The sequence below is a fragment of the Mytilus trossulus genome, chromosome 10 (assembly GCF_036588685.1).
Source record: "Mytilus trossulus isolate FHL-02 chromosome 10, PNRI_Mtr1.1.1.hap1, whole genome shotgun sequence".
Lineage (NCBI taxonomy): Eukaryota > Metazoa > Mollusca > Bivalvia > Mytilida > Mytilidae > Mytilus > Mytilus trossulus.
In genome coordinates, this window is record NC_086382.1 from 65,471,661 (window position 1) to 65,497,314 (window position 25,654).

General features: G+C 32.7%; 1 protein-coding gene across 1 annotated transcript in view; it reads right to left on the bottom strand.

The window, feature by feature from the left end:
* The window catches only part of LOC134688385 (RNA-binding protein 28-like), a 37,126-nt gene extending 15,661 nt beyond the window's left edge, over window positions 1-21,465 (bottom strand). The window contains exons 1-6 of the mRNA XM_063549069.1: window positions 21,248-21,465; window positions 14,599-14,644; window positions 11,365-11,531; window positions 7,702-7,798; window positions 7,079-7,200; window positions 6,648-6,742 (exon numbers count right to left, since the gene is read on the bottom strand). Coding sequence (XP_063405139.1) covers window positions 6,648-6,742; window positions 7,079-7,200; window positions 7,702-7,798; window positions 11,365-11,531; window positions 14,599-14,644; window positions 21,248-21,383 — 663 coding nt within the window. The 5' untranslated portion in view covers window positions 21,384-21,465. The remainder of the gene's footprint in view (window positions 1-6,647; window positions 6,743-7,078; window positions 7,201-7,701; window positions 7,799-11,364; window positions 11,532-14,598; window positions 14,645-21,247) is intronic.
* Window positions 21,466-25,654: the final 4,189 nt, after the last annotated feature.

Genomic DNA, 25,654 nt, shown 5'->3' on the forward strand with positions numbered 1-25,654 from the left:
GCTGAAGAAGCTAGGTAAACAAGCAAGGCTCTCACTGGACACAAAACCTGATTATCTGATGTGGGAGGTAAAGCAGGAATAGTAATAATACCAGAACCTTTATCAGGTAACTGGTTCTTTGATAAAAAAGATGGATCAGTGAGAAGAGTAACTGAAGACTTATCAGACGCAAAGCGGAGACAAGACTCAGAAATTGACAGGGCATGAATCTCACTCCTTCTGCGACCAGTAGCCAAAGCTATCAGAAAACAACATTTATAAGATAAAAATTTGAAGGAGGCTGAATGTAAAGGTTCAAAAGGTGAAAACTGAAGAACCTTCAAAACTAAACCTAAGTCCCAAGAAGGAACCAAACGCCTTTGACGAGGTCTATTAAGGCAAAAGTTTTTTATCAATAATGACAAAAACTCATTATCCCCAAAATCAGAGCCTCCTGAAAGTGATATTGTTCTGGCTATGGCAGATCTATATCCCTTTATAGTAGAAGGAGAATAACCTTTCTCCTCAAAAAGGTTAAGGAAGAAATCCGCTAACTGTTGTACAGTGACAGAGAGTGGATTAATCTGCTTCGACAGACACCAAGTACAGAAGATAGACCATTTGGAGTCATAAACTGCTCCTGTAGATTGTCTGACTGATCCTGAGATACGCTTGGTTGCTCCCTCAGAAAAGCCTCCCTTTCTGAGGGAATCCCTGACAACAACCAAGCGTGCAGATGGAGATTCTCCAGACCTTGATGCAGTTTTCTTCCTTTGAATTGAGACAGTAGATCCTCTCTTAGAGGCAAACAAAGGGGCTTTGCACAACACAGAAGTAGTAGTTCTGGGAACCAAGACTGTCTTGGCCAAGCCGGAGCAATAAGAATGGTCTTGCTTGATAGAATTGTAAAAATTAATTATGATGAAAAAATTGTACAAATTAAATGTGTAATAAGACAATGGTCAAAACGAAATCTTACTGTTATTGGTAGAATTACTGTAGTAAAGACATTGATATTGCCTATTTTAAATCATTTGTTTATATCCTTACCAAATCCAAGTGATGATATTTTAAAAAATATTATTCAACTTATGTACAATTTTATATGGAGTTCACCAATTGATAGAATTAAAAGAGATGTTTTACAAAATGATATTGAAGATGGTGGACTCAAAATGATAAATCTTAGTGCATTTATTTTAGCACTGAAGTGTACATGGATAAGGAGATTATTTAAAACAGACAACAAATGGCAGAATGTTTTTTTGTCAAATGTTCATGTAGAACTTGAAAAATTTTATGGTTGTGGAAGTGTTTATATCCAAAAATTACAACAACATATCAAAAATAAATTTTGGCAAGATGTTCTAAAAGCATGGCAACTTCTTAGAGAAAAAGAAGAATATGACAGTTAGGAATGCTTTCTTGCTAGTCCAATCTGGCTTAACAATAATATAAAGGTAGCAAATAAACCTATTTTTTATAAAGATTGGTTTGAAAATGGTATAAGATTTATAAATGATAAATGAAGATGGGACCTTTTTCTCTCATCAAAAAATAGAAGAAATGTATCAGATAAATGTGAATTTCATGAGATATAATAGTATTATATCTGCTATACATCAAGCATCAAAATCATTTGTGGGAAAAAATCACAAATTAGAACTACCTTTAATTCCATCTGCTATTAAAAGGCTAGTTAAAAGTTCAAAAGGATCTAAAGATATGTATATTGTTTTAAATAAAAATGGAAGTGTTCCCACTAGTCAGTTAAAATGGACTGAAATTTTTGGCGTTGATCAAAATCATTGGAAAAAAATTTATAAACTGCCATTTGTTGTCACAAATAATACTAAGTTACAGTGGCTACAGTATAGATTCAATCATCGAATCTTAGCTACAAACAAATTTCTTCATAAAATTAAGATTTATGATAATCCAAATTGTACTTTTTGTGATAGAGAAATTGAAACATTAGAACATTTATTTTGGGAATGTGAACATACACAATTATTATTAGAACAGATTGAAAATTGGTTTCTGACCAATGGAATTAGTGTACTTTTTACACAAGAAGTTTTTTTGTTTGGTAACTCTGCAAAAATATCAAAAGGCAATGCAGAAAATACTATTTTTCTTACCATAAAGCAATATATTTATAATTCTAGATGTTTTAAAAAAAATCTTACATTAAACTCAGTAAAAGAAAAGATGAAATATGTGTATGCAATGGACAAAAATATTGCTATGAAAAACAAATGTGAACATCAGTTTCTCAGAGAATGGAATGTTTTTGATACATTACTTAGTTAAATACAAAAATGTATATACTTTACATTCAATATTATACATATTATAAATGAAAATGCTGTATTTACTATACTAAAATAGAATTCAATTTCTAGATGAATTATATTGAAAACTCATCACACTCTTCTCTCTCACTCTCACTCTCTTTCTCTCTCTCTCTCTCTCTCTCCCTCTCTCTCTCCGGTGTTCAAACTGCTTTACTCTTTATCTTATATTTGTATTTAAAAAAAAAAATTGCTTCCTAATAGACAGTTGTATTGATTAGATAATATCTATAGATTTATATATTATATTGCTATTATATTTGTGTATATTATGTTGTAAATTGGAAGTTATAAATAATAAAAATTAAAAAAAAAAGAATGGTCTTGCAAAGATCCCTCTGAATCTTGTGCAAGATCTTTGGAAGAAGACGAAAAGGAGGGAACATGTAACTGAACATTCCCTTCCAAGATAGGGTCATAGCATCTACTGCCCAAGCTTTCTCGTCTGGAATGGGAGAAACGTAAGTCTCCAATTTGTGATTCAGACTGGTGGCAAAAAGATCTATATGAGGACGATCCCAACGAAGAATGATCTCCTGAAACACTGATGGATGAATTTCCCATTCTGTGTTCACTGGAACACGGAAACGGGAGAGAGCATCCGCCAGAAGATTTTGACTGCCTGGAACATGTCTCACTGACAGAAAAATATTGAGACTGTGACACAGAAGAAGAATTTCCTTGCTCAGATGATACAGAGAAAAGGAATGGGTCCCTCCTTGATTCTGAAGATAAGCCACTACTGTGGAGTTGTCCGTGGCAACCAGTAGTGACTGACCCTGAATCACAGCCTGAAACTGACGGAGAGAAAGAAACACAGCTCTCATCTCTAGAAGATTGATGTGTTCCTCCAACTGAGCACCTGACCAAAGGCCTGATGCTGTCCTGCCCTCCAGATAAGCTCCCCAACCCATCAGACTCGCATCTGTGAACAAAGTTAGGCTGGGGTCTGGAGGGTCCAACAAAACTCCCTTCAGAAGATGTTTTTCCTGAAGCCACCATTGAAGATGAGGTAACAACTGAGGAAGGATGGGAACAGGTGCCTCCCACAACTGAGAAATTGGATGCCAAAACTCCATCAGATACCACTGGATTGGACGAATGTGTAAACGTCCTAGTGGAATGATGTCCATGATCGAAATCAAGAAACCCACCAGCTGAAGCAATTGACGAGCTGGGACAGATGAAAACTGATTCAGAGCATTGACTAACTGACATACCTTGACTACCTTCTCTTCTGGAGGAAGCACTAGACCCAAATCTGTCCGAAAATGTTCTCCCAGGAAATTGAAACTCTGACTGGGAATTATCTCTGATTTTTCCCATGAAATCAAAAAACCCAGTCTCAGGAGTAAAAGGATAGACAAATTGGTGTGTTCCTCCAAAAGAGAACGGCAATGATTCTTGATGAGAGAATCGTCTAGGTAGGAATGAATGAGAACTGCCTGAGTATGAAGATACGACACCACCGTCTGAAAAATCCTGGTAAAAACTAGGGGTGCAATAGCCAGGCCAAAAGGCATAGCCTTGAAACTGTAAACCTTGTCTGCCCACACCAGTCTCAGGAAATGACGAAACTTGTGAGAAATAGGGATGTGAAAATAGGCGTCCATCAAATCTAGAGAGGTTGTCCAAGTTCCTAAATGAATTGTCGACCTGATAGACCTGTTGGTCTCCATTTTGAAATGTGGGACCACCAGATACTGATTGAGAACAGAAAGATCTAGAACCGGTCTCATTTTCCCGTTCTTTTTGGGTACCAAGAACAGGCGGGAATAAAACCCTAGATGAAAAGGAGGATTTACCTCCTCCAATACACCCTTCTGAATCAGAATGTTCACTTCGTCTTGTAACAACTGATTCTTTTGAGAATCCTTTGTCACTGACAGATTGATTGGAACAGGAGAAAGAGGAGGCTGTTCCAGAAACTGAAGTTCCAATCCCCTCCGTAAAATCGAAAGTACCCACTTGTCTGAAGTTATCAGAGCCCATTGATCTAGAAAGTGGGACAGCCTGCCCCCCACTGGAAGATGAGGAAGAGGAGAAGTATAATTTTCCTCTTCCAGTGGGGAACGATTCAACGGAGGGGACAACACATCACTTACCATGCTTACCCTGCTTCTTTCCCTTAACCACTTTAGCTTTCTTCCCACTTGAATAGTTGGGACGAGAAAAAGCTGGCCTCTTCGTAGACTGTGAAGAAGAAGAAGAGGTAGAAGCCTTGGGTTGATGAGAAGACGAAGAAGAAGAAGGATTATTCATCTGAGTAGTTTTGACAAATCTTTTCCCATCAGTGACCTTCACATCCACCTTGACTACAGGAGGGGCCTTATTCACCTCCTCCTGTAACTGCTCTAAGGAAACAGAGAACAACTTGTCCTTAGACAAAGGAGAACTGACAAGTTTCTGCTGAAGAGCTTCAGAGACAGTTGATTTTTCAAGAATCTCCTGTCTCTTAGCAAGAGTAAAGTTGGCCACAGTACCAAGAAGAAGGAATTGAGACATTCCAAGACTCTTGTCTACCTGAAGCAGCATAGACCTCAAATCTGAAAATTCCTCCCCTTTGTCCTTTAACAGAGACCCAGCTGCTGACAAAAAGTGCTCAGCTGTCTCAAGAACAAAAGTCAAACACCTCAGATTATTCTCTGACTTGACATAAGAAGCTTGAGAAAGTCTGAGGCCATCCAAAGGTTTCGAACCAAGCAAACTAGAAAAAGCCCGGTCACAAGCAGGAGCCGACATACCCAAGGAAGATCCATGGATCTCAAAGTCCTTAGATCTACATCTCCCTGGGTAAGAGGCAGGTCCGAAACCAGAGAACTTACTACCACCAGTTTTGCTAGTGTTAGCAAGATTCTCAGCCAGAGAAGAGTTTACAAAAGACAAAGCAGTTGTAAAGTGCCCAGACTCTGGAAAAGAATAATACCCCTTAGACTCTGGCTTGACTATACCTGAGCAAGCCATGAAATCTGAAGGAGTAGAAGAAACCCTAGGTGGAGACGACATGGGCATATCCGACATATTCCTACGAATAGAATAGACCAGACTCCTAAGGCATTCTGGGTTGCCTGAAGCAGGATCCTTAGGAGCGAAAGCATCTCCCTCTGTGCTTACTACACTATCAACATCAGAAATACCATCTTGGTCCTCCAAAAAGTTACCTTCCTGACTTCTAGGGGCCAAAGAAACTGAGTCGTCTTCCAACAACTGTCTAGGAGGTCTGGGAGGATCCTGTGCAGGATCCTGAGACAGACCCCTAGACTCCATAAGATCAAGCCTGTTACCAAATTCCAAGAACTTAGCATTAACAGTAGCTTGTATCTTGTGAATGGAGGTGGTAAGACTCCTCATCTCATCCTTAAAGGAGGATGACTCTGAAGAGGATCTACCACCAAACCCCTGACCAGACCAAACTGATTGAGCCGAATAAGGATCAAAAGGCTGGGGATAAGGCGGCAAGTTGGACATTCCCATAGGCATGGGAGGGTATGCAAAATTCATGGGCCACCTTGTCCGAGAAAAGGGGTCACTCCTGATGCCAGCTGGTAGTGTCTCCTGCCTGCTTGTCGTGTAAGCCACAGGAGACGTTGGTATCTCTGCAGGCCTAGTTACGGTATGTGATACCCTGCTAGGCCTAGATAACCTCAACTGACTAGCACCAGGAGTGAAAGGCAAAGTCCTGACAGGAACAGGTTCCGAGTCCTGTTCCATACCGACACCAGAAACACCTGGAATAAACTCCAAACTTCTATCCCAAAATTCATCTGAATGGGTGGCCGAACGCCAAGGGGACAACAAATTACCATTGGATGTGTGAATTTGACTGTCACTTACCTCTTGGGTACCTGAAGCTGGAATTTTATCCATAATATTCAGATAAAATTAATATAAAATTATCCAAATATACTATAATTATAAACAAAAATATCAATATAAATTACTAAATATATAAATTATCAACTTGTTAAACTGTTTGTGAAAAAATAAACTTTTTCCTCCTCCACAAAAAAACGTGCAGCATGCGTTGTAGAACCGGAAAAAATGATGAAGGTTTAGGACACACAGGTGTCAGGTGGGAGAGGTTGTCACGGGGTCATGGTTTCTTTTTCTGGCTGGTTTCCGGTTGAATAATGCAGCGAGTGGACTGATATCTAAATTTATGAAGGTGAGGTATTTAATGTAATAAAAACATAATTCTATTTAACATCCCCACCCTAACCATGCTAACATGCAGATCATAAAACAGAGGGCACTGTCTAACTTTAAAGGGGATACAACTTTTAAGGTTTAAATGAATATATATAAATACATTACATGGAATGACAAATTTCTGATGATAAGTCTGCTCTGCTTCAATGATTTTTGAGGAATTTCTTTGTTTTCTTTTGATAACTGTACTGCCTTTAATCCTGCATAAACAACCAACATGGCAATATAGAATGAATAGAATTGTAATCGTAAGAGCTTCAGATGCTAAATCAACATTCAATATGTGTGACATAAATTGATTACACAACATGCTTTATACAAACAAATGTTTTATACGAGTAATATAAAATCAGCATTCCATTTTCAGCTATTATTTCATATACCATTGACTGAGTTTAGTTACAGTTGTCTCCTTTTATATGAGTCAATATTTTTTAATATCTTAGTCTGTATATCATTGTATCCAGATTTTTTTTGAAACTCGTGTTTTTTTTACATAACAAAATTAGATGTATGTTGTGTTATATTGACTTTACCTTTCTTTTCTACCTTCTTTTGTCCTTTCTTTAAATCTCTGATAGACTTGAACCTAACAAATACTGTGAGCTGATTCCTGCCTTTTATTGGATAGTCAATCTTAGATATGTTCTTGATTTTTCTGGTAAATAAAATAAAGGAAGAAAACTGTTACACATATATTGCAAAGAAATACTAGTTTGTTTGATTCTTCTTGATGCATGGAATTTTTCAGAAAATGAAAAAAAATCTCTTTTTTCTTCTAAGTTTTGTTCTCAACTTGCCCTCATTGTCAATTTCTAGATGTAAGTCGAGACATGAAGCAATCTTGATTGTATCTGTGGTATCCTTTTTTTTTCAAGTTTGATGTGATACACTTATTTGTGAATTAATGTGTTGTTAGGTCACTTGTTGAATATTTTTTTTATATTTGAATTTTTCAATTAGTAATTTTAGATAAGTTTTATTACATGTATTTGGCATCTTTTTCAATGAAAACATTATATATATAGAATTACACTTTGACCGTGTAGATTTTTCTATGAAATCTTATTGTGGTTTATGATTTTTGTAGTTTATAAAAGGCAGATTTAGTTAATAATAAATTAATTTACCACGACAAATGAATATGTCTCATATTTACAATTTATCAAGAGTTGTCTGCACTTCATCTTCATCTGTAATTCCTGACACTACTAATGTTTTAGCCTTTAGATAAGATATTTCTTCTTTCTTTGTACCTGAGATAAAACAGAGATCAATGTTAAGTAGTCTCTTTCATCATTAGTACATGTATATCTTTACAGTCACTCCCAAACAAATGTGATCAAAATGTTATTCATAGCTGACAACCTATCAGAATCTCTTCCAGAGTTATGAGCACAAGAGAGTCTGTTGGATCTCTTGTAACATAGTCTTTTCAGTTTCATTTTCTTTTTACTCTTTTGAATTTAAGTATTCAGTTAAAATGTTGAAATAGTTCAAGAGTCAGAGCTTAACCTCTCTCCAGGGATTAATTAATGTCATAAAAAACAATAGAATCTATTATAATCTTTAAATCTTCTATGGATTACTTTTAAACACATTCAAAACAAATACTTTTTAACAATTTAATTACAAAAAGACAAAACAGAAATATATATTGTTGAAACTGGGTATTATAATTATCACATAGAAACAACACATTTTAGATTTCAAAATTTATTCAGATCAATATCTGAAAACCTGAAAAATAATGGTCTTAGATGATTTTTATGCATTAAGACAACTTTGGCAACTCAATTTAGGGGGGATCAAATTGCATATTTTCTTGATCTTCTGTTTTCAGATAACATAACATTTTACATAACATCTATCAAATTATCAAATTGACATAGCGGTAATTTTCAACTGTCAGTGAACAGGCACTTCGGTCACGATTTTCACGGGTCTACATTAAATTCACACCTTCAGAGGGTAAAGGGTTTGGAACATGATTGTTGTTACCTATTTCGAAAACAATCAAAAAAAGTAAAATCACAAAAATACTGAACTCGAAAGAAAATTCAAAACAGAAAGTCCATTATCAAATGGCAAAATGATAAAACACATCAAACGAATGGACCACAACTGTCATGTTCCTGAATTGGTAAAGGCATTTTCAAATGTAGGAAATGGTGGATTGAACCTGTTTTTATAGCGCTAAACCTCTCACTTTTATTACATTAGCACCAAATTCTATAATATTTGCAACAATGTGTGAACAAAACAAACATAACAGGTAAAATCGTCAAAATAGGGGTACAGCAGTCATCACCGTTTTACAATCTCAATTAGAACAAAAACAAACAAAATTTACCAAAAAAGCACAATATCTCAGTGTTATTTGACACATCTATGGGGTAGTTTTCGATCGTGGCGAGTGCTTGTTTAAGTACTAGAATAGTCACTTCCGGGTAAACATGGTAACAGTAATTCTCTATAAAATTATAATAATACATAAAAGTCTTATTGAGATATAATAAAATTACTTGCTGGCTTTCCCTTTATTGTTTAGGATACTGAATAACATGAGATAATTATGTTTAATACGTTTTTGTGAAGCCTTGTTATTAAGGAAAGTTCGATTTTGTGATTTCAATGGCGTCAGATAGAAACAAAGGCAAACTTTCGTGATTTTATGGATTTATGACGTCATTTCATGACATGAGCATGATGAGCCAGAGTTTTTGTCAAGTACAAATACAGTGTCGCACTAGCACTTTGGTATAACATATCTGGCTGTCAAGCTGAGCAGAACCAAACCAACTTTACGTCAACAAAGCTATCTAGGCACAGCTAGGATGCATTTCGATATAAAGCTATTTACCTTAAGCTATGAGATAGCATTTCAAGTTCTATATTAGGCTTATATTAAACTTTTTACATCTTTCAGAATATTAAACCATAATCTCATGCAAAGACTTCCAAGAACCAAATAACGTTTTTTTCCAATATTCCCGCTTAAGCAGGTCTTCAACAGGAAGTGGCTTCATATTTAGACAAGATGCGGAACCAGTTCAATGTTTACAAATTCTAATAGCAGTTTTTGGAAAATTATAACAGCTATTTAACATGTATAGATCATGTAGATAAGATGTCCCACCACTTTGACAACTTTCTATAATTCCGTAACTTAAAGAAATAAGTATATTTCATTCTCTCATTGTTGAACTATAGTATGATTGATAGGATAAAGTCTTGCATATCTCTATATTAAGTTACATATGGGGTTTGGACGGCAATCATCTTACTATTTGAATTTGTATTAACTATGTTATTGCTGTTATATGAGTTATTCATTGAGATAAATACATACTGGACAGAATAAAAGTCATTCTTTAATCTGAATTCATTTATGTATGATTATGCTGGAGTCAACAAACTACACTTAAAACAAGAAAATCTAGAGGAACACTATCGATAATCTATACTGAATAAAAGTACACACAACCCCTACTCGCCTGCCTGTAACAATATATATCATGAGGTCTATCATCTTTATGGGAAATCATAAAATAAATTATTTCCAACTTTTGTTCCAATTACAACCTATATAATCTATTTCTGGGTGAAATAATTCAAAATGTTGTAAACAGCTGATCTATCATGATGACCATATCAATGATAATTCTTGTTTTATGCACGTCATACATGTCATATAAGTATTTATCCATAATAAAACTCTATACACACCTCATCATGTAGTGTTAAGTATAATTAATTTGTAAATAAAAATGTAATTAGAGATTGCTAAATTGGATTAAATGTAGTCTGCAAATTGGAACCTTATGATTGAATTATTTTATCTCACAGTGTATTGCTAAGCTAAATAAACCTAGACATGATAAAGTGCATTTCTTTCTAACACAAACAATGCGAAAGGCTTAGCATGCACATGTTTTGATCCTTTGTTTCAAACATACGTTTGCAAATTTTATGTAAACTTTGACAAACAATGCATTTGCTAGAAACGTTCTACAGTTTGTCGATCTTATTTGTTAGTACAGACACTACATTTGTTTCTAACTTCAACCTGATTAAACGATGTGTTTGTTTCTAGGTTTGTAAAAAAGTCTGTTTACCAACAACATGTGCATGCATTATTGAAAGTTCAAACAGGGTCAGTAAACACTGATTTAATGATGTATTTGTTTCTACTTTTGTAGCGTGTAGATAACAAACAACAAATGCCACACAAAGTTTACAATTTTTTGTACAAAAGTCTTTGAAAACATAACTTAAATGTGTTATGAGTGAACTTGCCAGTGGCTAGTAGAACAGGTAAATCCAGTGTCAAAAAATAAATACGATAAAGTTTTTTCCCAGCATTTTAAAAATTTCATAATGTGATTTAAAATAACAGTTTCTCTTAAATTATAGCACAACTTTTACAAAACATTCTATTATGAAATCTATTCAGACAATTGTTTTAAAGTATACTTATTAAATCAAGACTCAATGAAAAGATTAGAGGTTATCAAACTGGGGTTTTTTATATTTAAAAATGAGAAAAATACTTTATTTTTTCTGGTTAAACTCAAATTGTTCTCCTTACATGCCTTATAAAAGTTATATCAGTATATTTCTTTTTAAAAATTAACAACATGTAAAAGATCAAGTTATGGCTGCAGATATATTAAAATAAAATTAAAATTGAAATATTTCTCTTCACATAAGCTATAACAACAGGTATAGTTATGATAATATCTTCACCGATTTATCACTCTTTTCCAAGAAAAAAAAACATAAATCAAAACTTTAAGACAGAAAAAAATTGAACACATACCTTCACTTTTTTCTTCTTCTGGTTCCTTTGTCTGTTTATCTTCATTTTCAACTTTTGATGACAAAGACTTCTTTATTTTAGTATCCTTCTTTTTGTTTGCATAATTAACGTATATTTTCCTTTTATCAACAGCCTTTATTTGGTTTTTAGCTTTCTCAGCATCCTCACTGAAATTTATCAACCAAGAGGACATTTTATTATATCATACATTATCATAATGTCAATCTAATTAACATGTTTAAATATCCAATTCATGTTCTGACCATGATAACTTCAACTATATACTGAAGGCAAAACGTAAACAACCATGATGACTTTAACTATACTGAAGGCAATAAGAAAACAACAACTTATTGGTAAAATTTTCAATTATCAATTTCAGTTGAATTTTTTTTATCAATGCAGGTTCTTTCGCTGTTCACATATTTTTCAACTTTCAGCCTTTTTTTGTTGTTTTAATTGTAATTATGAAATCTAAACATTTAAATTTCACACATTATCTATGAAATGTATGGGCATTGACAAAGAATATGGAGGGCAACTTTTTGTTTTCTATTCAACAACAGTATTGCACACGCTGTTGACAATTACTCCACTGACAACAGTTATCTCGTCCCTGTTTCATTAGTACCAGAAGTTCAGGGATTTTTTCAGGTAGATAAACTGCCTATTATTTTATTTGCATATTAAAAGTCTTTAATAAAATATTAATATAACATCAACAGATGAGGGGGGGTATAGGACCTTTTTGTGGACCCCAGGATCGGGTGTTTGTAAGCTCCAGATTTCAGGATTGACCCTTTCGGGATATGGGAATTCTTTTTGCGAATTTCTCAGGACTTTGGGATTTCATGTTTTTAAGCCTGGGGTTTTGGGATCTTGTCCCCTCCTACACCTACCTCCCCCCCCCTTTATAGATAAATAATGCTTTGGAAAGCAACTTACTAAAATTTGTTCATAAAGTTTGACATGCGACACATTTTTTCCTACATTTTTTTCCAGTTGATTTTCTTGATATTGATCCCCAGTTTTGATTTAACCAAGAAAATATCATTTATTTTTTTACAAAAGATTACAAGAAAAATTCGGCAAATTATTTAAAAAGATTAAATAGACATGATAGAAGGTCATTTAAACAATAAACCTCACACAGGAGTGACTTAAATTACACTAATGCGTGTAAAAGATAATGTTATTGCAGTTTCCTTAGGTTGAAGGCTTTTATAGATAAAACATGAATCAATATTGTCTACTGATATATAAAACCATTTATATACTGAAAGAAAATTAGGATAAAAGGAGAGGCAGCCATTAAAAGTGTTATTTGATACAAATTACAGTTCAAATATAGAAGTCAACATACAAGTTCATATTATGTTTTAATTTGTAGGCCTTATTTCTTTTCTAACCTGGCACATTTATGAGACATGCAAAAAAAAGCCAAGATAAAACTACAAACAAAATAACATAATTAATGATATATTTGTTATTTTTTTCATTTTTTTCTTAATACATCTTGCATCTTACAGACCTACCAGCAGAGTGGATTTAGGATAACAATGTACTTCCAACCACAAGTAATTAACTGTCACTGATATAATCGTATTTATGTCAAGTCTTTATGATTAAGTTTTTACTTCAATATGTCACATAAACCTAACATTATCAATGATCCATGTCAAAGAAGTGAAGGTCAGATGATGCATGCCAGTTGGACATAAACATTATACATTGTACAATTATTCCTAACACCAAATGAAGTTAATATATTGCTACAAGTATCTAAAACAGACCTAACCATTTACCAATGAACCATGAAAATAAGGTTGAGGTCACTTGAAATAGAACAGATGAACAGCTACTTCTTACTATCTCTCATACACTGAACATGTATAGATTATCGTGTTTTCTACACATTGATATCTTAAATATCAGCTGTGAGAGACAATGTAAACTTTTTTGGCAAGTAAGCTAATATTTTTTCAATATCTATATGAAGAAAACGTATTATCTGTTTATCTTTCTATTACTGGTTGTTTTCACCTCACTAAGATAGTTTTACGCTTGATGAAAGCAAGCTTGATAACGTCTCCTCTCACATTGTGACATGGCTGATAATGCCTGGTCTCATCTCAAAGCCGTGATACAAGAATTACTGAGCTTCTGAGAGGGGTAATATAGGTGTAGTGAAGGACGATAAAGTTGACCTATTGCTTGATATGTAAGGAAAGGACCAAATCACAAAAAAATTGTAAACTTTGATCTCTGATCCAGGGAAAAAGTTATGGTCTGGTGAAAACTGTCTGGCAGACATTTAGACCAAATATAGTAAATCTTTTACTCATAACAAGTGAGATATTCAAATGATAAAATAATTACAGACTTTAAGCATTCACTGAAACAAGAAAATGTGGTCAAACAACAATGGACATTTGACAGACTAAAAAGTTGTCTCATAAGGTATCTGCATACAAATAAAATAAACTTTTACACAAAAATCTTCTCAGTTGTGACACCAGATTGTAATCCCTAGGTATGGCTTTTGTCGCTAGCAAAATAAAATCCTTGAGTACAACCAAACTCTTAATTCTTATCCTAACATTAGAGGAAATGTGACATATGCTTTAACCTTTAAACTTTCATACTTACATCAAAGGAAATCTAACATAATGTATACTATAACCTTCAAGTTTTTCTACTCGATGAAAGTGTGAAATATGATATCCACGACCTTGACATTACACATACTTACATCAGAGAAAATGTTAAATATTATATCCATGACCTTGACATTTTATACTTACATGTACATCATAGAAAATGTGAAATATGATATTCATGACCTTGACATTTTATACTTACATTTACATCAGAGAAAATGTGATATATGATATTCATGACCTTGACATTTTATACATTGTGTACCTACATCTGATCAGAGAAAATGTGAAATATGATATTCACGACCTTGACATTTTATAGTATAAAACTTACATCAGAGAAAATGTGAAATATGATATTCAGGACCTTGACATTTTATAGTATAAAACTTACATCAAAGAAAATGTGAAATATGATATTCACGACCTTAACATTTTATAGTGTAATACTAACATCAAAGAAAATGTGACATATGATGTTCACGACCTTGACATTTTATAGTATAATACTAACATCAAAGAAAATGTGAAATATTATATTCACGACCTTGACATTTTATAGTATAATACTTACATCAAAGAAAATGTGACATATCCATAACCTTTGCATTTCTCATCACCTAAAAAATTAAAAACATTTATTTATGAAACTACTTACATGAAAAAAACACAATAACTACAAATAAAGGCATCTGTACAGCCTTCAACAATGAGAAAATGGCATAGGTTATAGTCGGCTATAAAAATTCCTTAAATGAAATATATTGTATGTGAAACAAATAAAACAAGCAAACAAATGGCCTAATCCATAATAAAACAATTTACAAAAAACGCAAAACAGACATGAACCAATGACAACCACTGAACAACAGTCTCCTCTGACTTGCGACTTTCAGTTGAAGAACAATAGTGAATTTCTAGGTTTAATGAGATTTCATAGATAAATTTTCATCAGAAATGCTCAGGGTCAAAAGTTTAGAAAGCCATATAGTCCAGTGAATCTACTTTTAGAACACAATCTTTTATTGAGAAAAATATGATTCATCTGTGCATATATTTTTTTATAAGAACATAATATGTAGCCACAGTAGGTTTTATAATGAAGAATTCAATGTTCTAGACTTCATTAGAAAAATCAATAAGGAGCTAAAGGAAAGCTGATGTGCTAATTAACTTTTTCAAATCTTTGTAAAAAGAAAGAAAATAAGATTCTGTCTGTCTACAGTCTACCTGTCATTGTTGTTATTGTTAACTAGCATTATAAATAAAATGTTTTGCAGAGTGCAGCTTGATATGACCGCGGAGGTCAAACCATAAATAGTTAGGGAAATTTGGATATAATATTCAAGTTTGATACTGTCTGAATTTGGACTGTGACTATATTTTTGACAAGTTATAGGTTTCTGACACAAAATAAATGAGGTCAAATATCTTAAAAATCTTTTAAATTTTGATAAATTCAGAAAAAAATATGAACCCTGTAAAAATTGGAACTCTCCCTCCCTTTTAGAGCTTGAACCCTAAGCTTGATCCAAGCCTTCCCTTTGTAGTATGGAACCTTTAGTACAATTTTAGACAGATCCATATACTTAAACACAAGTAATAATTTGGAAATTAGAAAAATGCTCTCTTTTTTTTTGGCCCCTTTTTTGTGCCTGATTCTTACTTGTTTGGATCAATTACAACAAAACTCAATCTAAGCCTTCCATTTGTGATATGGAACCTTGTGGTACAATATCAGAGATATCCATACACTAAGTCACAAGTTATAGTCAGGAAACTACAAAAATGCTTGTTTTTGGCCCCTTTACGTTCTTGCCAAAGCCAAACTGTTGGTACCATTACCCCCAATAGCAATCCAAACCTTTTTTCTGTGGTATTGAAAATAAACTTTTTTTAAGTGGGAACTGATTTTTTTCCTATGCCAGGAAATACAGCAACTGAACGCCATAGGTCAAATGTTGACGTCATTCAAATTATGACGACATGCCAGGTATGCGATACAGGTTTTGCTATGCAATGCATGGTATGAGATACAGGGTAGGTGATAAAGACTGGAAAAAAGAACCTTTACTAGATAATTAAAAAATGCTGTATTTGTACTAAATATGGTAAAGATAATTATTATATACTTAGTAGTAAATACAGATAAATTGTATGTGTAATACAATCAATGGAAAACGTGCTGTATCAGCCACCCGTGATGATATCGATATCAGCACGGTTGCAAAAGCTTTATCACACCTTTAATCTGTATGACGTCACATCCCGTCATCGATTGCATTTACTGTTCAAACCTATAATCTGTAGGACGTCATTTCGAACCTCCTTATCTGTATAACGTCATGTCACATAAAAAACATCTACTTGAGGTATATGTATATAATAAAGTGTATATGATATGGCTTTTTCAATATCACATACTGTATCAACCCTCAACCAATATAATCCCTCGCTCTTGGGATTATATTGGTGTCTTGGGTTGATACAGATCAGATATTGAAAACGCCATATGATATTCTCTATATATCAGATGATTAAACAAAAATGTTTAATAAATGAAAATATTTGATACAGGGTAAGCAATTGGGCAATGATAAGGTGTATTTAATAGAAATAACTTTGAAGTCATATTATAGAGGAAGACCACAGACAATTATAAGAAATATGCCTAATATTGGAGGAACATTCAGAGAATTTAAATCCATATAAGTAGGGGTGGTTGTGAGTTCACAGCATCAGCATGTATATCAGTATATGATCATTTGTATGATGTAAATATGAAGTTATTTTTTATGATAAGTAGGAAATATGGAGATAAATTGTTTTTAATTAATTCACACATTTCAGACATAAGGGGATGATAACATATAGTCATATGATCATCATAATGACTTAATCAAATCAAAACAATGTTTATAATTGCTTAGTTTATTTATCAATTATCTGAGGAAAATGATACACATGATACAAAGCAACATTTCTGTTCATAATAAATTACTTCATTCAAACAAATACAATAGAACAAATTTAGAAAATGCCCCTGCTAAGCTTGCAAATAACTTCATAAAGGGACATAACTCAAGAACTGTAAAAGTTACCCTACCCCAATTTGTACTTGATCTGAGTTCTGATTTTTGTTGCTTCTGAACTCTAAACTTTAGTTTGCAGTTGCCTCAATTAAATGTTATGAATTGTATATGTTGTGTATTACTTATGTATGTGTCTGTCCCAAGTCAGGAGCCTGTAATTCAGTGGTTGTCGTATGTTTATCTGTAACATATTTGTTTTTCGTTAATTTTTTTTACATAAATAAGGCCGTTAGTTTTCACGTTTGAATTGTTTTACATTGTCATATCGGGGCCTATTAAAGCTGACTATGCGGTATGGGCTTTGCTCATTGTTGAAGGCCATACGGTGACCTATAGTTGTTTTAATGTTTGTGTCATTTTGGTCTTTTGTGGATAGTTGTCTCATTGGCAATCATATCACATCTTCTTTTTTATATTAAGAAAATTGCTTTCAATATTCTTTCTGTGTATTTTTGAATTGTATTTTGCAAGATTTTTAATATGTTTTTTGAAAATATAATTTTCTTTGAACAACTTCATAGCTTGTTGCATTAGGTTTCTTATATTCTCAGCGTCTACACTTAATATAAAATTCCTGAAATATCTACTGATAAACTTGCAAATTTCTTTTTTATCTGCTGCAGCACTTCCTTCCTATAATGCTCCATTACATGTATATGGTATATTGGAATTTATTATAAAATGTACTTCACGCTAAAACATGTAAAATGCCATATTATGTTTGGCTAATATGAGGGTGTTAATTTACTCTATCACATGGCTGACCAGGTGACAATTGTTGAATGTCACCCTCTTGTCTAGACCAATAAAAAATAAATAATTTAAAGGGCAATGAATTGAATTTACATCAAGTTATCAAAGACAATGCTTAAGTTCTACATTTTGGCTCAGATTTTATTATTTGACTCAAAAGATTGTTTTTATTTTCCTATCAATATTTCGATGGAATTGACTTTTAATTTGGACCAAATTTACATTTTGGGGGCATGACGATATATTGTTCATTTTTATTTACATGTACATGATAAAAAAAATTACTGATTTTGACGAATCACATTTAATTTGTTCATCAAATACATGTTACAGTAAGGATAATTATTTGAGATCTACTAGTCACAAGGATATTTTGATAAATCATGGTAAAATTTACTAATTCTGACATTACCATTAGCCGAAAATTACTTTTTGACTCCTGACAATAAAGAACATTCCTACCCTCATATATACAGTACTCTTGAAAAAATAACGATTCGATAACTTTTTTTCTCCGATTTCCGTGTTTCTCGGAATCACACCGAGTACCGCGGATTTCACTCCTAAAATCCTCCAAAGATTCTCTCCCAACACCGCGTGGCTGTTAATTGGTTTATTGCCCATCGGATGTACTTCAAATTAACGACGCGTGACAACATAATTGGATTACCCAGATAATTTACCTTTGAACATTTAATCGATCTTGGTTGCACAGGTGTGCTTTAAAATCACGGTATTATAAATTGAACAAATGTTTTCCTTTCTTTGACAGATAAAGATGTGACAATATCATTTAGAATAAGATAATTATTATCTTTTATATTTGTGTCTTATGCCGTTATCTTTAAAATAAAACGTACATACGAAAAAGTATGAAGAAAATTGTTATTTTGTGTTTCTATTACAGTCCGGTCAGGTCATAGAATGTGTTCTTTCAGCAAGGACGATTTTGCCACAATTAGTTTCTTTTATAACTTATTCAATAAGCAATATCAGCGCATTAATTGTTCATTATTAAAAAATCAACTGGCTAATAAAATCATGTTGTTTTTTCGGTAACCCGATTCATCGAATCATCAAGTAAACTTAATTTATTGAGCAATGTAAAATATGATGTTTCACCACCTCGGTACATTTATACAGACTTGAATAATTCAAATTACGAACAGAAACTGTTCAAAGACAACTCTGTTGACAAAGGAAATAAGTGACATTGATAGTGCTCGTCATTTTCGCATTTTACAGAACGGTTTTCAAATTGACGAAAGTATCAATTTCGTCATTTGAATTTGGAAAGTGAAAAATATTTTCACATTAATTATATAATAAATGTACTATTATTCTACCGGTGTTTGACAAGTTTATGACGCTCAATCATTTTACGTTTACAAAAGATGTTAAAAGTTGTGATGATAAGTAATCCTTTAATTATTAATAAAATTTATCAAACCTCATAATTGCCCATCATAATATTCTATTCCAGTTAAATCAGTCATCATTTTATTTTCAAAATTTCCCAACCGCCTACAATTGGCATTTCTTTATCGTATTATCATGAGTATTGTCATTTGAATACAATCAATCACCCCGGACAATTTCCATCATAATTTCAATTAATACATCACCAACTGTAAATCTATATTATTGACCATGGACATATAACTAATGTACTTTCTTTTTTGAAAGATAAAACATTAAAATTCAAATAGTTAAAAATGTGTTCACGTTTATTCGGATAAGAATTATATTTCCCGATAAATCAATTGTAAAAGGACCTTCTGGAGCCTCAATACGATTGCACAAAAATGTCGTTCTGCAACTTTAGAAACCTTGAATGGACTTTCCCACGGTCGGCCAGAAAGGTCATTTTTCCCCGCCCTTTAAAAAACTTGTGCTGTGGATAACATTGATGTTAACTATTTTTAGCATTTAACATTGTTAAGTAAGTCAAGTTCAAGTTCAACCCAAACTGTTGATAACTGAGATGTGTATCGTGGAATTGTCTTTGCACGGCAAATAATTGTTTTTAAAATCTTTTGTTGAAAATACACAAATTTACATTCATTGTGCGAAAGTTAATATTAAACAAAGACGAATTAATGCAGCTGGAAGTATTCTTGTTGTAACGGAAATGTATTATTATTCTGCTGTACTGCCAACAAATCGTAAAACGAAAATGCCGTAATTGTTAAGCATAACGAATGGTGAATAATATTTTCCTTTTTACTTGAATATACAAAACTTTCAAACACGTAATTTTATTCAACTGCTCAGATTAATTTAGCGAAAGTTTCCAGTTATTTTTACACAAGTATGCTCATTTCGTCAATAAAATATTAATTTTATACTGGTGAAGACATCGAGGTCAAAATTAAGTAGTTTTCATTTTTTATAAAACTTAAATACAATTGAAAGAATTAACAACAACATTTTGCTTTTAAATCTTTTATTCATTCCAGCAAATAGATAATGGTAAAAAGAAAATGCTGTAGATTTACACAATTATTACGGGGCAATTATTTTGTCTAATGAATGGTGAATAAATTTTCCTTTTTACTTGCATATATAAAACTTTTAGACTTATAATTTTTAAATAAAGACTTTAACTTTGAAGTAGAATATTTTGTTTTTCACATATTCCGCTATATTTTATAATCGTTTTTTTTAAAGCAAGTACATTAAGGTTAAGATATTTTTAGATGGGTTAACAAAAAATACGAAAATATTTTGACTTTAGTTTTTATTACCACAAATGAAATTTAATTAGTATAAAAGACATTTAAAATTATACACCTGTTTGACACTTAAACTGGTACAGTAGACCGGAAATATAATTCTTTATTACTTCAACCTTTACCTGTCAGGTAATCCAATTACCCATTCAGTCTTGTGCCGGTATAGATCAAAGTAGGATAAGGACAATTAATTCCTCGGTGTAGAGAGTGAGCTCGTTATCACAATAAACATTTACCTGATTTTGGGAGAGATTACTCCCAAATTCCTCCCAACATTTTGGGAGGAATATCGGGGTTTTTTTTCGGAGTGGCTCCGACATTTTCCTCGGTGTAGGGTGTGGGAGAGTTGGTACTCTTGAAGGGTACTGTAATACACTATAATTTTATCTTTTAAATATCATCCCAGACTTGGAAAGTTTGGTACATCATAAAATAACATTGATGTAATTTTATTAGATATAAAGAGAACAACTCGATTTAAAGGACTTAAAATTTTGATAAATATAAAACAAATTATCAGCCAAATAAATTATCTTACACAGACCATATGTCATTGTATGTCTTCATTGATAAATAAATTATCTAACTCCTCAAAACACTGTAGATAAAACATGTGTATATATGCATATTTTATAATAATCACCTTTGTTTTTCACAACAAAACATTGCTTGAGTGGTCCAACATCACTGAACGTTTTTTCTAAGCTTTCATTGTTCGTACTAAATGGTAAATTTCTAATAAATAATGTTTTGCTTTTTCTCTCGTCCATGCTTTGCATTGCAATTGTACTGGTTTTAGATTCTAACTACTACTAACGCTTATGTAATGCTATTTCTGACAAGAAACCAGATATATCACACAATAATCTTAGAGTCAAGGTAGGTGATAAAATTCCGGAAAAAATACATACTTGTAAGAGCGAGAGATTTTGTTTAACGCATCAGGGACTTTCTATACTTTCTATACTAGGGTCTGGATTCATTTGACATAATATAGAGAAAAAAACCGGCGCTCTTCTCCACCGTGTATAAAAGCCTAAACAGGATACTACACGTACCACTACAGATACAGACAGCCGCATACACAAAGTGCAGATATAAATTAAAACAAAAATTAAGAAGAAATTAAAACAATGGATAAACTTAAAGAATAATGGACCAAAAGATACTGAATAAAAAAATATTGGCAATACAAAATTCATCCCTCGTATATTAAAATTATTCACAATGTAAGTGACACATTAGTCACGCGGCATGATATGTCTCTGGCCTGAGGCCCCCCTCAGGGTCTGGTTATATATATATATATAGTATTCTATATTTTTAATTTTTAAGACCATTTTTCTCTGTTCATTATCCATTTTTACCATTAATTTATTTTTTATTCTTTATTCTTTATTATTTTTCCTTATTTTTTCTCCACCTTTTTTTCTGCTCTTTATTCTGCATTTTTTACCACTATTTTCTTTAAATATGAAATGATTTAATTTAGATGTCACACGTCTCAAGTTCTGATTTTCTAAAATGATGCTAGCGATATCAACAAAGGACAACTGCAACAAACATCTGCAAGCAGATCTTGATAAAATGGTAATTTAAAGTAGACCAAAATTGATATGCCATCTTAAAATGTTATGTCCTTACAATAACCAAAAAGAGACAAACCATCCATATCTAACCTACAACTATCAATGGATTCATATTCTCAGTGGAATCAGTTGAATCAAATCAATCCTTGGGAGCTGGACTTACCAACACAATGTCGTGAAACATGAACAAAGTTGCCACTAAAGGTTACAGGGCACTAGGCTCAAAAAAAATATACCTATTTCATCACACATTTTAAAACCAAGTAGTACTTCGAAAATCCATGAACCGAATACATAAAGATATTTACAAATCATACCAAACAAAGATATTAACAAGTGCAGTTTTTTCCCTCGGACCATCAGATACTGAAATTAACTATCCGGCGAGCTACTAGAGATTGACCAAACTCGCCATGCTTCTCTGAAGTTGCTAACTGCTAGTATTAAAAAACTCAATTAATTTATTTCACTTGACTGGGCGGAGTTTAACCGGTTCGCTCATAATAAACTAGTCCATCTATAGATAGGTGTTTTAGAATAAACTCATCAATGAAGTGTCCAGTTATTCTTTTGTAAATTCCTTTGATGACACTGATAGGTGATTAGAAATCAGTAATAATTATAACGGCAATCATCCTTATCACACACATCTTCAAATAGACTGTCCTTATGCAAATTAAAACGTAAGCTCCGCCCGATCAGTTGAAATGACATTAGTAATAGTTTGTTGTTATTTATGTATTATTGTCATTTTATTTATTTTCTTTTGTTACATCTTCTGACATCGGACTCGGACTTCTCTTGAACTGAATCTTAATGTGCGTATTGTTATGTGTTTACTTTTCTACAAGTTGACTAGAGGTATAGGGAGAGGGTTGAAATCTCATAAAGTTTAACATGTTTAACCCCGCCGCAATTTTGCGCCTGTCATAAGTCAGGAGCCTCTGGCCTTTGTTAGTCTTGTATGATTTTTAATTTTAGTTTCTTGTGAGTGAATATTCATTGACAAGAATCAGAGCTGAATATGCATTCCTTATTTACATAAAAGCTGTTTCGGTTAAGGTCGTAATATGACCTAGGCCTATATCAATCCTCATCAGATATCCTTGTTTTTCTTTTTGTAATATTGAGAATTGTTCCAATTTGTCATGATTTTCACATCTTAAGTACGTATTAAAATATTGAGTTCGAACAATTCTTAATTTACTGTTATCTTTTTTATTTATTTAGGCCTATCCTGTTTCAATTCCTTGTTGTCTGTTTTAAGGATGTCTGCTGCTCTAATTTAAAATAACAAGGATTTCATGTGGTTGCTTAAAATGAAAACAACTTTGATATTTAAACAAAATAAAGTAATAAAATCATTAGTCTCGTGTGTAGTTTTCAAAATATACGAGACATTTAGAAAATGGCGGGAAAAGGGTTTTCTTCAGACTTTACTATTTGTTAACATTGGAATTGTTTTTTACCCTTTAAACCAAGAAAAAATAACAAGGATTTCATGCCGTCGGATCACTAAATCTGAAATGATCTATTGAACAGATTTATGAAGACAAAAGTGGGTTGTCGTGTAAAAATTTTTTTAATACATTTGGATGGATAAAACCTGAGAAAATCGAAAATATAACAAGAATTCAAAAACATGACCAGCAGACATCCTTAAGCCAAATCAATTTTCTGTTGTGTTGTTATTGGGTCCCCCTTGCCGCCTATAAATTATCTTATCTAGTTTAAAAAGAAAAATAATTGGAAATTGGAATTTATAAAAACGTTTTTTTATATAACATAATACCATTAAAGTAGTCTCAGTCTCAGGATACATCACGGATTTAATTGTTTATATTTGGTTCAGTTATTTGTCCTTCGATTCGTAGACACATAAAACCTTGTTTGGATTCAATAAGCTGTTTTGACGGAACAAAATAATGATAAAAATGAACTACGAATAAACGTGACAAACCAACACGCAATTAAAACAAACAACTGAATACACCCATGCACTCTCTCAAAAGGTGTATAGCAAACTTTCGTCAGTAAAATTTACACGGAACAGTAATTATAATTAAAAAAAATGTATTTGCTATCCTGAAATGATTCTATAGATTGTTCTACAGGGTAGCTACCCCAAACCTAAACGACTTTCTTAATCAAAATTCTAATCTGGAAAAGATGTTCCTTATTGCAGCTTTTGACATATTTGGGAAACGTTACATTAATTTACCGGCGACAAAGGATTTTTTTTTTTATAATTTGTTGGGCTATTTTTCTTTCTATTATACGGGTGTGTTCTTTTTGTCCCTTCTAACGATGTGTAAATTCTACTTATCGTTCGCTAAGAAAATACCTGTCGCTTTCAGTTTCTAGTATTTAGAAAAAGGGGACCGGAGGGCCGAAAACTTGAGGCTAGATCAGAATCCGCAGCTAGCTTTTGAAAGATTTCAATAAAAGAATTATATAAATAACTGGTTAGATATTTAGTCAGCAATTTCGTTACCACAAATTATTTGAAACCTAACTGAATTTGTTCATAATGCTAGAATTTGGTTTGAAAATTTGGCTGTACCTGTATACAGTGTATGAACACAATCGGCGGGATATCACATCCTATTTTCTTTTAAGACGATATATGCTGTTTATATAAGTTTATCAATTCAACGATGTAGTAAGAGCTTTGAACATTGCTTTTATTGGTTCTTACATTGTTTTCGTTATTAATGGATAAAGATTTGAATTGTGAGCTGAAGTCATACAATATGAGTGTAGACCTTATCAAACAAGTTACTTTTTCCATAACCAATTGTCTATAATCGTTAGGGGAAAACCAGACTAGAATAAAGCACGTCAAACAGATAATTTGGTTTTCTGCGGATAGAGTTCGTAAAATATTAGTCCTTGACATGCACGTTGTGAGACTTTTTAACATGATCCAAAATATTAGACAGTAGAACATGCACAACATCAATCACAAGCATCCGACAATTCGAGAACATATAATAGGTAAATTAAAGACGAACAACGAACAACAAGGTCTTATTTATTATGTACAAAACAACGTGAACGAACAACCGAACCTTACCCATTATTATCCAAACAAAAACGAACACCAACCGCTTCTCAGTATGTACAAAACAACAACGTATGTAACAAGAAATGTGTATACTTTTATCTTCTAAAGTACAAACTTTTAACAAATGTTGTATGTCCTTGCTGCAAGACTATCAATTCCCATACATTGAATTGTTCTACAATTGTTAACGGGTTTTATAAAATATAAGGACTTTTTGTCTATATGTGGTTCATTTGCCTTGGGTGTCTACTGTCTATCATGTTGCACACCACCAAAGAATTTGGACTTCAATAATACTAAACTGTTCTTATATAATGAAAACATAATTTTCCATCAGTTTAAATGAGATCTAGAGCTGGCATGTCAGTAACTCCTAGTTTTTCCATCAGTTTAA